This window comes from Aquarana catesbeiana, linkage group LG09 (assembly GCF_042186555.1).
Source record: "Aquarana catesbeiana isolate 2022-GZ linkage group LG09, ASM4218655v1, whole genome shotgun sequence".
Lineage (NCBI taxonomy): Eukaryota > Metazoa > Chordata > Amphibia > Anura > Ranidae > Aquarana > Aquarana catesbeiana.
This window is the reverse complement of record NC_133332.1, coordinates 79575467-79591282: the sequence shown is the minus strand read 5'-3', so window position 1 is coordinate 79591282 and position 15816 is coordinate 79575467. Positions and strand designations below refer to the sequence as shown.

The 15816-nt window shown below is 39.8% G+C and overlaps 1 protein-coding gene across 1 annotated transcript in view; it reads left to right on the top strand.

Moving 5' to 3' along the window:
• The first annotated feature begins 6515 nt into the window (after positions 1 to 6515).
• LOC141107841 (uncharacterized) overlaps positions 6516 to 15816 on the top strand; it is a 31287-nt gene continuing 21986 nt past the window's right edge. Inside the window, exons 1-2 of the mRNA XM_073598867.1 lie at positions 6516 to 6669; positions 15312 to 15368. Coding sequence (XP_073454968.1) covers positions 6609 to 6669; positions 15312 to 15368 — 118 coding nt within the window. The 5' untranslated portion in view covers positions 6516 to 6608. The remainder of the gene's footprint in view (positions 6670 to 15311; positions 15369 to 15816) is intronic.

Here is a 15816-nt window from a genome sequence, read left to right as displayed (position 1 = left end):
TTAGATTTGAAGCCTGCTTCAAATCTTTACGTCGTACCTCCGCCGGACTCAGTTCCTGACGGAAAGCCCGTTCGTCTGTATGCTAGTCCGAAGGACCAGATACGACGGAGGAGCAGGTTACTGCATCTCGCGCTCGCTGCAATAGGAAAAACTAATTTTCCCATTGCGGCGAGCGCGGGGGGCATCCCAGGCCCTTAGGTCTGGTATGGAACTTTAAGGAGAACCCCCTACGCCGAAAAACCGGCGTGGGGGTCCCCCCAAAATCCATACCAGACCCCGATCCGAGCACGCAGCCCGGCCGGTCAGGAAAGGGGGTGGGGACGAACGAGCGCCCCCCCCCTCCTGAACCGTACCAGGCCGCATGCCCTCAACATGGGGGGATGCTTTGGGGGAGGGGGCGCCTTGCGGTGCCCCCCCGCCACAAAGCACCTTGTCCCCATGTTGATGAGGACAAGGGCCGACCACGCCCCCTAAAACGTCACAGTCCCAGCATGCCCAGGGACTGTGACATCATATGGGGGCGGGGTCTCCGCCTATATAAGTCACAACGCAGCCCTCAGAGACCAGTCCAGCCAGAGAGAGCGTCGTGTCAACATCTGGGGGAAGAGAAGAGAACACAAGAAGCCAAGAAGTCCGGACCTCCGCTGGCAATAGAGCTACCTGAAGACAGCGGAGGGGCCGGCCGAAGACCTGGGACACCGGGAGAAGAGGCCGGAGAGCGGAGAAGAACCAACCGGACGCCGGGAGAAGATGAACCAGAGGGACCCCCGAAGACGGAAGAAGACCCCCCCCCCGGAGCTGTTTAATAAATTATTTTAAAAACCTGTGTTGTGTTTTATTATTGACACTTTTTACCTAGGTGAATGGGTAGGGGTACCATGTACCCCATACTCATTCACATAGGGTGGGGGGGCGGGATCTGGGGGCCCTCTTATTATAGGGGGCTCCCGGATTCCGATAAGCCCCCCCGCCCGCAGACCCCGACAACCAACGGCCAGGGTTGTCGGGAAGAGGCCCTTGTCCTCATCAACATGGGGACAAGGTGCTTTGTGGTGGGGGGGCACCGCAAGGCGTCCCCTCCCCCAAAGCACCCCCCCATGTTGAGGGCATGCGGCCTGGTACGGTTCAGGAGGGGGGGGGCGCTCGTTCGTCCCCACCCCCTTTCCTGACCGGCCGGGCTGCGTGCTCGGATCGGGGTCTGGTATGGATTTTGGGGGGACCCCCACGCCGGTTTTTCGGCGTAGGGGGTTCCCCTTAAAGTTCCATACCAGACCTAAGGGCCTGCGACGGGGCTCGCAAGGTTTCAATCTCGCCAAAAAAAGCGGCGAGATTGAATTCCTTTTCTAGTCCCGTCGTACCCAAGTCACGTTCAAAATGAACGGACTTGTCCGTGTGTGGGAAAGTCCGTTCATTCTGAAAGTCCGGCGGAAGTCCGTCTGGAAGACCGGATTCCGGAAAGTCCGGCCGTGTGTAGGCAAGTCAGGCCGTTCAGAAAGTCCGGCGGTAGTCCGCCGGAAGTCTGGCGGCAAGTACGTCGGACCTAGCTTTCTAGAAAGACCGACCGTGTGTATGCGGCATAACACATATAAGTATGTGTGTTATTTTTTTTTTACATTAACTTTACAATCACTTTAATGTGCCACTTTTTCTCTGATCTCCTTCTTGAAGACAGTGGGGTAGATTTACTTAATAATACAAATAGGCTGTTCACTTTGCAAGGGATTTGAGATGAAGCTGTGCTGTCTTCCATCACCCAATCCTGTGCAAGCAAAAATACTTTTACTTTTAATTTTCCTCCAGTTTTTGAACATTTAGCGTAAAGTATCGCAAAAATATTTTTCCTGATAAACAGGAATTTATGTAAAGTTCTTGAAAAATTCAAAGTGATTACATCTGTATTATATTTTCATAGTTGCTTTAATGTAAACTCAATTGTAATGTAGGATTTTCATCCTTTCAAGTTCATGCAATAGTAGTGAATGGCAGTATATATCTGAAGAGTGAAGGATGTGGTTGACTCAGATAAAGACTCTTATTAGAAGACACAGGGTTAGGTGTTTGGTGTGCTGTCCCTGCATGCACTCATCTTCTGTTTTTTTCTGCAAATTTTATCATTTTGCCACCTATGCCAAATAAATATTAATCACAAAGACTGAGGAACAGGCTCACAATAAGGCAGGACAGCAATTTACTATAGGGTGTAAGGTGAATTCAAGATCAGCAAAGCAAATTGGGTCAGGTCTTTTTTGTTTTTTTTTTAAATCAAGTACGGGTCAGGTCTTTTGGCTAAGATCAAGTGTAGTATCTGTTTTTATCAGTTACCAGGAGGTGACGCTTGCTATCCGTCCCTGGTCTACGGCAAGGTGGATTAGGGGTGGTGGTGGCTATGCAAAACCTCCTGGCGTAATGGCAACCTGGACGGTTAGAGATAGCCAAAGGGGAGGCCTCCTGATGTGGATGGAGAACCACTGGGTCTGGCTGAAGGGTCGGGTCCCTGGCCTTCTGGCCTAGATTTGTGTGGTTTCTATCCTTTTCAGTCTTTCGGGAAGGAAAGCCTGCCCCTTTTCGGTGTTATTGAGGGGAATTGGCCGGTACTTCCTGAATGTAATTAGGTGGGAGCAATGGGAGCAATGGTGGAGCTCAGCGATCGGGACTATCCATAGGCTTTCAGGGTTCTGATACCTTCCTGGCTGGGACAGGGCTGCATCGGTCGGGCTGTTGGTCAGGGTTGAGAGAAAAGCCCGTGGTGAATGTGCCCCTGGAGTGGCAGTCCAGGGGTGCCATAATTCTCACAAGTGTTAAGGGGCACTTTGAGTTTTATTGGCATCATGGTCACTTCACCACACACACTTTTTTTCGCACCTGCCTCTAGGGCCGAGCCTTTTGGCTAGGACGAGAGAAATTATTTATTCCTGGCCGAAGGGCCGGCTATTGTATTGCACAATGGCCACTTTCACTTCTCCCGCTTCCTTCTCCCCACTTTCTTTTTATTTATTCCCCGTGTTTCTCACTTTTTTGTAATTCTTTGTTGAATGTGTTACACGTTTTGTCACAGTGTGATTAGTAGGGTGTGGGTCCTCGGGCCTACCCTGAAAGTCTTGGGAGGGGGAGGACACGGCCACAGGCACAGGGAGAGCATGCAAACTTCAGGCAGGTAGTGTTGTGGTTGAGACTTGAAAAAAAAAATATATATATATATAGTGTATAAGCTGGTCAGGGCAACACACCCAGTAACAAATCAGATCCTTTAAGTGCAAAGCAGACAATGGAGATCACCCAAACTCCAAATTTATAGAAAAACAAAAAAGTCCAATCTGCATCACCTTGTAAATTTATTAAGAGAGTTAAAAATTCATAAGGTTAACCTTATTGGACTTTTTTGTTAATATATATATATATATATATATATATATATATATATATATATATATATATACAGTGGGGACGGAAAGTATTCAGACCCCTTAAATTTTTCACTCTTTGTTAAATTGTAGCCACTTGCTAAAATCATTTAAGTTCATTTTTTTTCCTCATTAATCTACACACAGCACCCCATATTGACAGAAAAACACAGAATTGTTCACATTTTTGCAGATTTATTAAAAAAAGAAAAACTGAAATATCACATGGTCCTAAGTATTCAGACCCTTTGCTCAGTATTTAGTAGAAGCACCATTTTGATCTAATACAGCCATGAGTCTTTTTGGAAAAGATGCAACAAGTTTTTAACACCTGGATTTGGGGATCCTCTGTCATTCCTCCTTGCAGATCCTCTCCAGTTCTGTCAGGTTGGATGGTAAACGTTGGTGAACAGCCATTTTTAGGTCTCTCCAGAGATGCTCAATTGGGTTTAAGACAGGGCTCTGGCTGGGCCATTCAAGAACAGTCACAGAGTTGTTGTGAAGCCACTCCTTCATTATTTTAGCTGTGTGCTTAGGGTCATTGTCTTGTTGGAAGGTAAACCTTCGGCTCAGTCTGAGGTCCTGAGCACTCTGGAGAAGATTTTCGTCCAGGATATCCCTGTACTTGGCTGCATTCATCTTTCCCTCCATTGCAACCAGTCATCCTGTCCCTGCAGCTGAAAAACATCCCCACAGCATGATGCTGCCACCACCATGCTTCACTGCTGGGACTGTATTGGACAGGTGATGAGCAGTGCTTGGTTTTCTCCACACATACTGCTTAGAATTAAGGCCAAAAAAATCTATCTTGGTCTCATCAGACCAAAGAATCTTATTTCTCACCATCTTGGAGTCCTTTAAGTGTTTTTTACCAAACTTTCATGTGTCTTGCACTGAGGAGAGGCTTCCGTCGGGCCACTCTGCCATAAAGCCCCGACTGGTGGAGGGCTGCAGTGATGGTTGACTTTCTACAACTTTCTCCCATCTCCCGACTGCATCTCTGGAGCTCAGCCACAGTGATCTTTGGGTTCTTCTTTACCTCTCTTCTCCCTCGATAGCTCAGTTTGGCCGGATGGCCAGCTCTAGGAAGGGTTCTGGTCGTCCCAAACATCTTCCATTTAAGGGTTATGGAGGCCACTGTGCTCTTAGGAACCTCAAGTGCAGCAGATTTTTTGTTGTAATCTTGGCCAGATCTGTGCCTTGCCACAATTCTGTCTCTGAGCTCTTCAGGCAGTTCCTTTGACCTCATGATTCTCATTTGTGCTGACATGCACTGTGAGCTGTAAAGTCTTATATAGACAGGTGTGTGGCTTTCCTAATCAAGTCCAATCAGTATAATCAAACACAGCTGGACTCAAATGAAGGTGTAGAACCATCTCAAGGATGATCAGAAGAAATGGACAGCACCTGAGTTAAATATATGAGTGTCACAGCAAAGGGTCTGAATACTTAGGACCACGTGATATTTCAGTTTTTCTTTTTTAGTAAATCTGCAAAAATGTCGACAATTCTGTGTTTTTCTGTCAATATGGGGTGCTGTGTGTACATTAATGAGGAAAAAAATGGCTACAATATAACAAAGAGTGAAACATTTAAGGGGGTCTGAATACTTTCCGTCCCCACTGTATATATATATATATATATATATATATATATATATATATATATTCACACACATTTATATATAGATAAGTGTGTTGATTGATTTAAGTGAAGAAGCTAAGAAAGATCAATGACAAGTAAACTAGGCTGTTTACAAAATGTAATTAAATCAAAAAGGTGACATAAAACTGCCTTACAACTGGATAACAAAAGTGGTAAACCTTCTAGAAAATCGATATAATGATATAACAATTTGATACATAGAAACATAAACTAGGCAGTCCATATACTGTAGATGTTCAAAGCCAAATGAATTTGAAAACAAAAAATCAGACTAGTTAAGAGTTTATTGATGATTATTTTCTATGAATTAATTCACTTAGCACCATGCAGTTTGGGTGACATAGAAAATAAAACAGAAGGAAAATCATTTAAATTAAAATGCAAAAAATTCAAATACAATGAAGATGAAAAATATACAGTAAATGGGAGTAAAATGAAATTTGCTTTGTAGAACAGGCCATTGATGTAAAGTGTCTCAGGGATGGCAGATGGACTTTTTTTCTTTTCGATATTTCTATTAAAGCTTTGCAAAATACAACATTAAGTGAATGTATTTTTGCTTATCACACAATGTTTAAAAGGTACAGCAAAGTACATTTAAGAGAAAAACAACGTGATAGAATAAGGTAGGAACCATTTAAGGTGCAGCTGAAGTATCAAAAATAGCATACTAATGAAAAAGGGGAAAGGGTCATCCCAAAGAGAAAGAGTCATCCCAAAGAGAAAGAAGAATGATCTAAGGGACAATGAGGTAGCACAAAGCCACCTCTCGATGGTGGGTGAACTGTAAAACAAGATAGAAAAAAAAAGAAAAAAAAAAAGGAGGGAAGGGGAATATCACAGCACTCATCCAAAGGACATCTATAGTCAATTACTTTTCGTTAGTTAAAAGTGTATGGTCAAAATCTGCCGACATCTCCAAGATTTTCATATTTTCAGAGTGTCTTTAACACCTTTTATATTTAAACCTTTAAGGATGCAATAATAAGTTAACAATGCAGTAAAAAGGTAAGATAAAAGTAACAATTACATAAATTGATACTAAGACAAAAAAAAATTTACTCAAAAAAGTAAAAAAGTCTGAATCATGTAAACTAGTCATGTAGCTAGAACAGTGTTACCCAGATACTAATAACAATGTTATAAAGAAAGCAGCTGATGAGGCAATGGGACAGAGAAGAGATAGATGCACTACATGCATGATGACACAGACGTAGAAGCTGACTGGTAGACGAGGAGCAGTAGGGAGAGAAAGTAGTATCGGAATCAGGGGTGATTCACACATCTCTCCACCCTATAACTGCTGGGTAGCATGTTTTTGGATAGACATAATACCAGAGCCATAAACAGACGCACCCATGGGTGTCAGCTCCCTGTGAGCCTCTCACACCCTAGTGAGGCATGCGTTGTCAGGCTCATCCTAATTCACAAGCCCAACCAAGAGCTACCTATCTCCTCCCCCTCACCCACTCATATAAAGGCAAGCATTGGGTGATTCACAGATCCTGTTCTGACAAAACAAGTGACCCTACAGCAGCCAGAATGAGCAGGTTAGGTCCATCAAAGGTTCTCCTGTGTTGGGCAGCTCTGCTAAGTGTCTGCAGTAAGTATCTAAACTAATGGGATAAGTACCTATATAGGATGGAGGTGAGATAACTGTATTATAACTGATCTGACAGAGATGCTAAAGGATTAAGTTACCCAACCAGTTCAAAAGATTTTTCTTAACATGCAAGAGCATATCAATAGATTCTGAAGAACATACTTTGTAATGATGCGACTATATGTAAATATGTAAATGTTATAATGTCATAATTTTAGAATTATATTTTTTTATAAATATTATTGTTAAGAATAATATTATGTACTTTATAATAACAAATAATACTTATAATAATATCAATTATATAATTTTGTAATGGTGCAGTTATATTTTCATATTATATTGCAATAGTAATTAGAGGATTACAGATATATTTTATTATTACTTCTATTAGTAGCAATGGTAGTAGCAGTAATATGTTCTATAATAATAATAATCTTTTGGTGACAGTAGTAGAATGCATATTATCAATCATTATTACTATTGGTATTATTAATACTAGTAATAGTATTATTAATAATAATAACAATAATATTTTGGTATGAATAATAATGATAGAAATAATGATAATAATAGCAGTAATAGTATTTGTATTTACAGTGATATAGCAGTACATACAAATAATCACAATAATAATCAATAATGATATCAACAATATATAAATATATATATTCTAAAATGGTTATTGCCCTTAAATAATATTACTGTAATAAATATAATTTATTGAACTCAAATGAAAAAATTCAAACATATAGTTACACGACAAATGTATTGTACTAATATTAGTAATATAACAACGATAATAATAAAAATAATATGGTTACTAGAACTATGCTAATGATTATGTAGTGCAAGTGATCACTCGCCAAAATTTGGTACAATGAAATGTGAATAACATTAAATTTTAAACAGATACAAGTGTCTGTCCACACTGCTGCTGTAGCCTTTCCTCAATTCTGTGGCTCCTCGGGGATGCTCACTACCCCACCCAGAAACACAAAGTTTTATATTGGTGTTAGATTGATTTCTGCATTCAACATCTATATACACACCGCAAACCCAAAATTTTGTTTTAGGATGTTTTTACTTTTTCTTTGTTTAAAAAATGCTTAACAGTAATCATCATCATCAAAATCATAATTTATTTATTATGCTACTTCTTTTTCTCTTTGTCCTATGGTACAGCACATTTTTTTGTAAAGTAAATATTTAATATGGCTTACATTTTTTTTTTTTTTTACTGTTAATGTTCTTATCAATTTAGAGTATTATGCATTCTGCTATATAAATTTTGTCAAGAATCTAGAACACTACATAACCCATCATCTACTTTAGTGTAATTATTTAATAAACAAAATAGTAGGCAACTTTTATTAGAAAATCTGGTAGTTGTCTCCAATTTATATGGATAGATAAATATATGAATAAATATTTATATTAGTATGCGTAATTAGTATATACCTGATTGTTGAACGTAATAAAAGATAAATCACTTTTCACTTTCACGAAGATGACCAAATGATTCATTTTAACCTACCACCAGCTTAGTCTGTATCATGATTCTACAAGAAAGAATTAATGCTGAAGGGCATTGATATATTTTTCTTTTGAAATTTATTAAGGGCTTGTTCACAACAGTTTCAGCATTCCAGATGTGTTTTTGTCTATGCACTTACAAATGTTTTTGATGTATCTGTACACATTTTTGATGCAGTCCAGTGCATTTTTTTCCTATTGAAACCTGAAAAAGTGTTATATTCATTAGGACAGCGTGTACTCTGGTGCTATTGAGGCAGTTACACGCGTCGCTTCTTGCACACAGTAGTAATAATCTACTGATATACAATGTGGCAAAGGGCACATGAGGAGGGAGCACGGCACTTCATTGCCCTTTTCCGCACTTTATTGTCACAAGAACATTGGTGCACGGATTGCGCTTCAGAGATAAACTTGATATTTTTTGCACTTAGAAGAGGCACAAACTTGCACTTTATTTATGAACTTTATCTGTGAATTGGTTATTACCCTGTTTCCCCGAAAATAAGACCTAGCGTGATTGTCAGTGATCGCTGCAATATAAGCCCTACCCTCCAACTAAGCCCTACCCTGAAAATAAGACCTACAAGGACTTTAACTAGGGCTTATTTGAGGGGTAGGGCTTATATTGCAGCCATCACCGACAATCACACTAGGTGTTATTTTCAGGGAAACAGGGTATCATCTTTGAATTTTATTTTAATTTGGATAGAGTGAAGTTGATGTTTTGTGATGTTTAATTGCCCTTGTATAGGGAACCACAATGTTGTACACAGCCCTGGGTTTGACACACGGGGGGGGGGGGAATTGGGACTTTGTGGGAGCATCCGGGTGTAAGTATATAGATAATTGGATGGGTAAATTAATATTTAATGATTCACAAACAAGGAATATTATGGTAATGGTATATATATATATATCTCTCAGAATCCAATTCGATTCATACATGGTAATGATACCTAATCGAATATTATTCATGTTTATAGACAATGGTAATACAAAATTATGCCAATATGACCTGGGGCCTCTCTAATCCCCATCGTTAATGGTAAACCAATTTATACAATATAGTGATACATAGTTCAATAAATTTCATGTATATACACCCACAGATTTTACACAGTATTACAGTATTGCCCAATATAACTGAGGCCTCGCTGATCCCTATGATTAATAATAAATAAAGAGACAAACCATCCTATAAGGAATTGATATAAAAACCCATGAAACCTATTACCAAAGGTAGTATGCATAAAATTATTAGAATGGGCATATTAATAAAGCACGACATCTGTAGCTTGGCGCGTTTATGGCTTGAGACAATCTTCAGGAGGGAGGCACGTGATGTAGATCTATGATAAATAAAAACTGTAATTGTATTAATTCCTAAAAAGTTGGGCATGATTGATAGTTGGCAACAATGGGATAGATATAAAAATCCCACTAAGGCATGTTAATTACAGGGTATCTGTGTATTAATGGTAAGGTGCTTGGGGCCTTGGGTCACCCGGGGATGTCATTTCTGGAAGCTGTGGTGGCATGCCAACCGATGTCAACCAACGCAGGGCAGCATCCAAGGTGGTTGTGTATCAACAATTATAATCCTTGTGTAGTAGAGTTGGTAAATAGACCAATCAATTGGGGCCTCTGTGAAAAATAAAATAGTAAGGTATGGGTCAATAATGTGCAGAGTGGCCCAAACACATTATTGGGCTATAATGGTATGCAACTATGGCTAATTAAAGCCCAGTTGCTAAAATAAAGAGTGCAAAGGTGAATAAGTAAATCACCCAAAACAAACAAAAGTGAGTGAGAACAAAACAAACCTAATAAGTGACTATTGGAGTTTTAAGATACCTCGTTCTAGGATGTGAAAACCAAGATCCAGGGTGATGCCAGTGTTCAGTGTAGAAGAAATAGAGGTGAGTGCCAGGACCACCTGGGAATGATTCCACACGGGTGCTACTGCAGCACACCACTAACGTCATGCAAGTGTGCACAGTGAGAGGGGGGGCACCATCACATGCCATAGATATCATCCGGCGGTTGGCGCCAACCAACTCTCATAGTGCTTGCAGGTGTAATAACACCACTGGCAGAGTAGCACCACGAGGACGCTGCACGTTCGGCGTGTAATACAGGACATCAACGCGCAGTGCTGATGCACCCGCCCACTCCATGTCATAGCGATGTAGGAGGAGCCCACAGTATGCATCGCAGCTCCCGAGTTCAATGAAAACCCGGGTGGCCACAGCCATCCAGTCCATAATCCACCAAACACAGCAGCCAAAATATACATATTGAAACGTTAGATTGAATAAGAGGGGCAGCTAAGACCAACTGGGTATTGTAAGTTGGTGTACATGAGGTATTCCATTGGGCTGAAAGTAACCTAAAAATAGTTAAAAGACTCACAACCGCACATTTCCATCCCTAAATTGAATATTGCAAAAAAAAAAAGGAGTTGAGGTTCGGGACGTTAAATGAAGAAATGGCCTGGTAAGGTCAAGTACCTCCATCCCTGTCAATGTGGAAAAGGGGGGGGGGAGGGTAAAATTGGGACTTTGTTGGAGCATGCAGGCTCAAGTAAATAGATAATTGGATGGGTAAATATATATTTAATGATTCATAAACAAGGTATATTGGGTTGGATACATTGTATATTTTAAAGGGACACAATACCTTATACCCTAGCAGTAGTCTTATCACATATCAAATAGGTAGTCACACGCGGGAACACTAATCAGAGGAATAATTTACTGATGTTTATACTCAGGATCTTGTTAACAGAAAGATTCTATGTAAAATGTTCCATAAAGACCTTTTGTAAAGGTGCTTTAAGGTGCGAATGCGTATACATGTACTTCATCATCTTCTAGTAGCTAGTGTTGCAATATATGTTGCATAAATGACTGCACTCCAACATAAAATGTTCTATTTTTTATTTTATAGCTTTATATACTCTCTCTCTCTTATACCCCCTCCCACCACCTTCCAGATGCTTCTCCGGGCTCGCCCTACGCAAATGCCGTGTGACGTAAAAAGTTGCAACAATTGCCATTTTATTCCCTAGAGTCTCTGCTAAAAAAAACATATATAATGTTTGGGGGTTCTGAGTAATTTTCTAGCAAAAAAATTATGATTTTTACATGTAGGAGAGGAGTGACGGAATAGGCCCGGTATGGAAGTGGTTAAACAAAATTCTGAGTTTCAAAGTCAGAATTCTGGTCTTTAAATCTCAGAATTCTAGACTTGTATAGCGCTGCAAATGCGAACTGAATCGCCTCAAGGCTTCCAACATTGAAACTCAGAATTCTGACCTTTTAATAACATAATTCTGACTTTGAAACTCAAAATTATAACTTTGAAACTGATTTTTGTTTAATACATTTTTCTTTCTTTCATGGCATTGCTGATCTTTAGGCAACTGTGTACATTGTTCTACTGTATAGACAACAATACGCCGGATCAAGAGGCCTAGGAGTTACTTTATATATAACATTTAAAGCAAGCCTGGCTCAATGGCATACCTTGACATTAGTACCCCCTAGTCCTGAAAGAATATTACATTTGGATTATGAATTAGTGTAATTGTGTTGTGAACTTTTAACATCTATAAAGACACATGGGTAAAAAAACACTGATGTAAATGCAGCCCATTGTTTTTAATTGACCTGTACACCCAGGTGCGTAAACTTGCCTTACATATACAGTAGATCAGTAAAAAAAAAAATTACAAAAATCTGCATTGCTGGTCAGTAATTTCACACGCGTATGCGCGTATATGCACAAATATACCCATACGCCACATTCCCTTGATTACAAAAGCTAGAAGAATTTTTACATGCATAAATACGAATACGTGAAAATACACACATCTGCTATGCAGTCCATCCGTATGTTTTTTTCCTGCCAGAAATATCTGATGCTCATATGTCAGTACCGTGTGTAAGTACCCCAAAAGTGTCTGCAATTGCATACTTTTTAGTGGCTAACTAAGATAATTTAAGAAGGAACCTAGTTTTCCTGAAATTTGTATTTTGTAATATCTTTAGCTAGCCATCAACATGTATCACTTTGCTATTACTTATTTGCTTTTCTGTCTGTGTATTTATTCCTGGCTAATGGAATATATTATCTATTTTTCTGCACACTGATGAAAAATAGGAGGCAAAGAAAAAATAGGAATCCCCTCTTTTATCCCTTTCAAAGAAACTGCATAAAAGAGCACACATTTACAGTAAACTGAGCAATAAACTTCTTAGATAATACTGAAACCACCAAATGGCCAAGCAGTTAATGTCTCCTGTACTACAGATTGTAGCCTCTATGTCAGCTCTTAGTATAATCAATGCAGACATCTTTTGTTCTCTGTCCATGGTGCTGGGTCAGTTTGAAACTATTCAAGATTAGAAGTACAGGAATTTCTCTTCTTATAGGCAGATGAAACCAACTGTCTTTTATGGGGCGTACACACGGTCTGACTTTTCGGCTACAAAAGTCAGACGGACCAAATCCGGCGGACAATCCGATCGTGTGTGGGCTTACCCGGACTTTCAGCGGACTTTTCCAGTTGCAAATCTGACGGACTTTAGATTTGGAACATGCTTCAAATCTTTACCTCGTAACTCCGCCAGACCCAGAAATCCGCTCGTCTGTATGCTAGTCCGACGGACAAAAACCCACGCTGGGGCAGCTATTGGCTACTGGCTATCAACTTCCTTATTTTAGTCTGGTGTACGTCATCACGTACGAATCCGTCGGACTTTGGTGTGATGGTGTGTAGGCAAGTCCGGTCGTTAGAAAGTCTGTTTAAAGTCCGCCAAAAGTCAGTTGAAAGTCTGTCGGACAGGCTGTCGGACATTTGTAGCCAAAAAGTCCGACAGTCTGTACGCCCCATTAGTTACTGAGGATCCAAGCTGTAACAGAAGCATTTAAGACATGCCAGATCTTGGGGTTCCTCAAGAGCCAAAGGCGTGCAGATTAGCCAGCCTTGTCTGTATATTTGTGGTTGGATGCACAGCCAGGTTTGTGGCCAAGTGGTCAGCATTGTGGCCTTGCAGATCTGTGGTCCTTGGTCACTATGCACATGCACAAAATCACTGCTAAGAGTACAGGATAAACTATATAGACGGGCTCTTGTTTGATTCTACTCTCAGCAGACTAGTAGATTGGCATGGTAGGAGAGGAGCAGTGAAGTGCATGCACTATGCAGCACTAGCAACGATGCCTGCACTCATGTACAAATAACTGCAAATAATACATCGAAACAAATGCAACATATAGGAGTTTATATATGAAATATTACACAATAATATTGTGTATGCTAATCAGCAGGTGAGGCTCTAGGCTTTCAGATATAACAACAGGACCCTTCTTGCCCTCTTGTCTTGAATTGTATTGAAATTGTACTAACTTCCGTTATTTTGTAAAGCCCTGCACAAACTTTTGGTGTTTTCTAAATCCTGTTATATAATAATAATAATAATAACAGACTCTCCTTAGACCCTTTAACAGCTTCTTGTTGTACTGCGGGTGGGTGGCAGCTGCAGGCCGGGCAAAGTACTGGTATGTAGCGGCCCCTCTTCTGGGTTTGGGGCACGCATACGTGAGCCCCCTGCCGACTCGTGCTGTGATTGGACACAGCACAAGTTTGACAGCTGATTTCAGCCAATGATTTTAGCTGAAGTCAGCTAATTGGCTGTGGCCAATCACACACAGAGTTCTGCGTTTACAGGAACACAGAACTGTGTACAGGGAACAGTGATCTGGCTGTTTCTTCTCCCTGAAAACAGAAGGGAGAAAAAACAGCCAGATAGTAAAGTAAAAGCAGCACATAATACACACACACATTACACATTGTTAGGCACACAGTTAACCCCTTCATTGTCCCTAGAAGTTAACCCCTTCCCAGCCAGTGTCATTAGTACAGTGTCAATGTACAGTATTATCACTGTATTAGTGTCACTGGCGATGTCAGTGTCAGTTAGTGGCCCTCCTAGAGTGTCTGTTAGTGCCAGATTGCCCGCCATCCTATCACAATCACCACCATTACAGTATAGCGTCTATAGCTGTGCAAATTCCAGTATATAAACCCTAGTTTGTAGACACTATAACCAATTAATATACACTTTTTGAGATTTTTTTTTAATTAAAGCTACTTAGCAGAATACATTTTGGCCTACATTTATGAACAAGTTAGATTTTTTTTATTTTTTTAAATTGAATATGTTTTATAACAGAAAGTAGAAAATATTTTTTTTTTTTTCATTTATATTTAAAAAAATAAAAAACCTAGTGGTGATCAAATACCACCAAGAGAAAGCTGTATTTGTGTGAAAAAAATGATAAAAAAAATTTAATTACATACAGCATGACTGCGCAATTGCCTGTTAAAGTAGCACAGTGCTGAATAGCAAAAAATTAGTTAGTCATGAAGGGTGTAAAATCTTCCGGAGCTCAAGCAGTAATGGAAAAAGCCAGTTGTTTACAGACATAAATAGCTCAAGCTAATATTTACACATTAACATGAAGTCAGGGCAATGAGATGAGTGTTCCCTTATTAGATGACTGTCTGAGATATCAGTGAGACAAGATTAGCCTGAAAGGATGTAAGTACTGCTATGCTAAGAATCCATCAGTTTCAAAACATATAAAAAAAATTAATAAAATGGGCAGAACAACTCTAGTTTTCCTATGAATTATTCAAATATATTGATGAGCCAATTTATATCATGAAGATATACATATTTAACGCTTTAAAAAAAAAAAAAACAACTCTATACATTCAAATTCTATAGAATAGCAATAGTGGTGACACAGCGTTGTACTGCGTTAGTCATGGAGAAATATAGGAGTTTGAGTTTAGGGTGATACTATTTATTGGCTATTGGCTAACTAGATTTGTAACGCAAGCTGATCAGCGTGTCTTGAAAGTTTGCATTACAATCTATTTAGTTGGTCAATAAATGGTATCATCCTAAACCCAAACTTCTAATATATTAACCATATAATAAACAAATAATGTCGATGAGCTAAATCACAATACTTGCATCTATTTTCTCATTCAAAGTTGTTTAATATCTCCTTCTTCAATGTCTTTACAGATGCTTCTCCACTTAACTTTTGCAAAGATCCAAGCTACAGGTCCTCGGGTCCTAATGGTAAGTCCCACTTGAATATTTAAAAAAACAGTCAAGAGGGAAACATGGACACTGCCGTTGTTGACATCTGCTTTCAAGAGTGCTAGTTGCCTGCTATCATCTTGGCCCTCTGGCAATATTTAGACTCAAACACAAAGCAAGCATAGATAAGGACATCTAGATTTTATGATTTCCATATTTATTCCAAGTCAAGGTTTCTGAATGACCTGAAGCCAGAGGGTCAATATAACAGGATATCTGAAAGAAGGTCAACAGTGGTAGCCCCACTTTTCCTTGTTCTTTCTATCACTTCTGTTTTTCCTCTCTTTGTTCTTTCTGCCTTTTTTACAGTGTACCTTCTTCTCCAGTAGTATCTTGAGTATTCCTTAACATTAGTCTTCCTGTTTGTCTGGCCTTTTGTCCCAGACAGGAAGCTTCTAATACATTTCCCCTCCAACACTAGAGATTT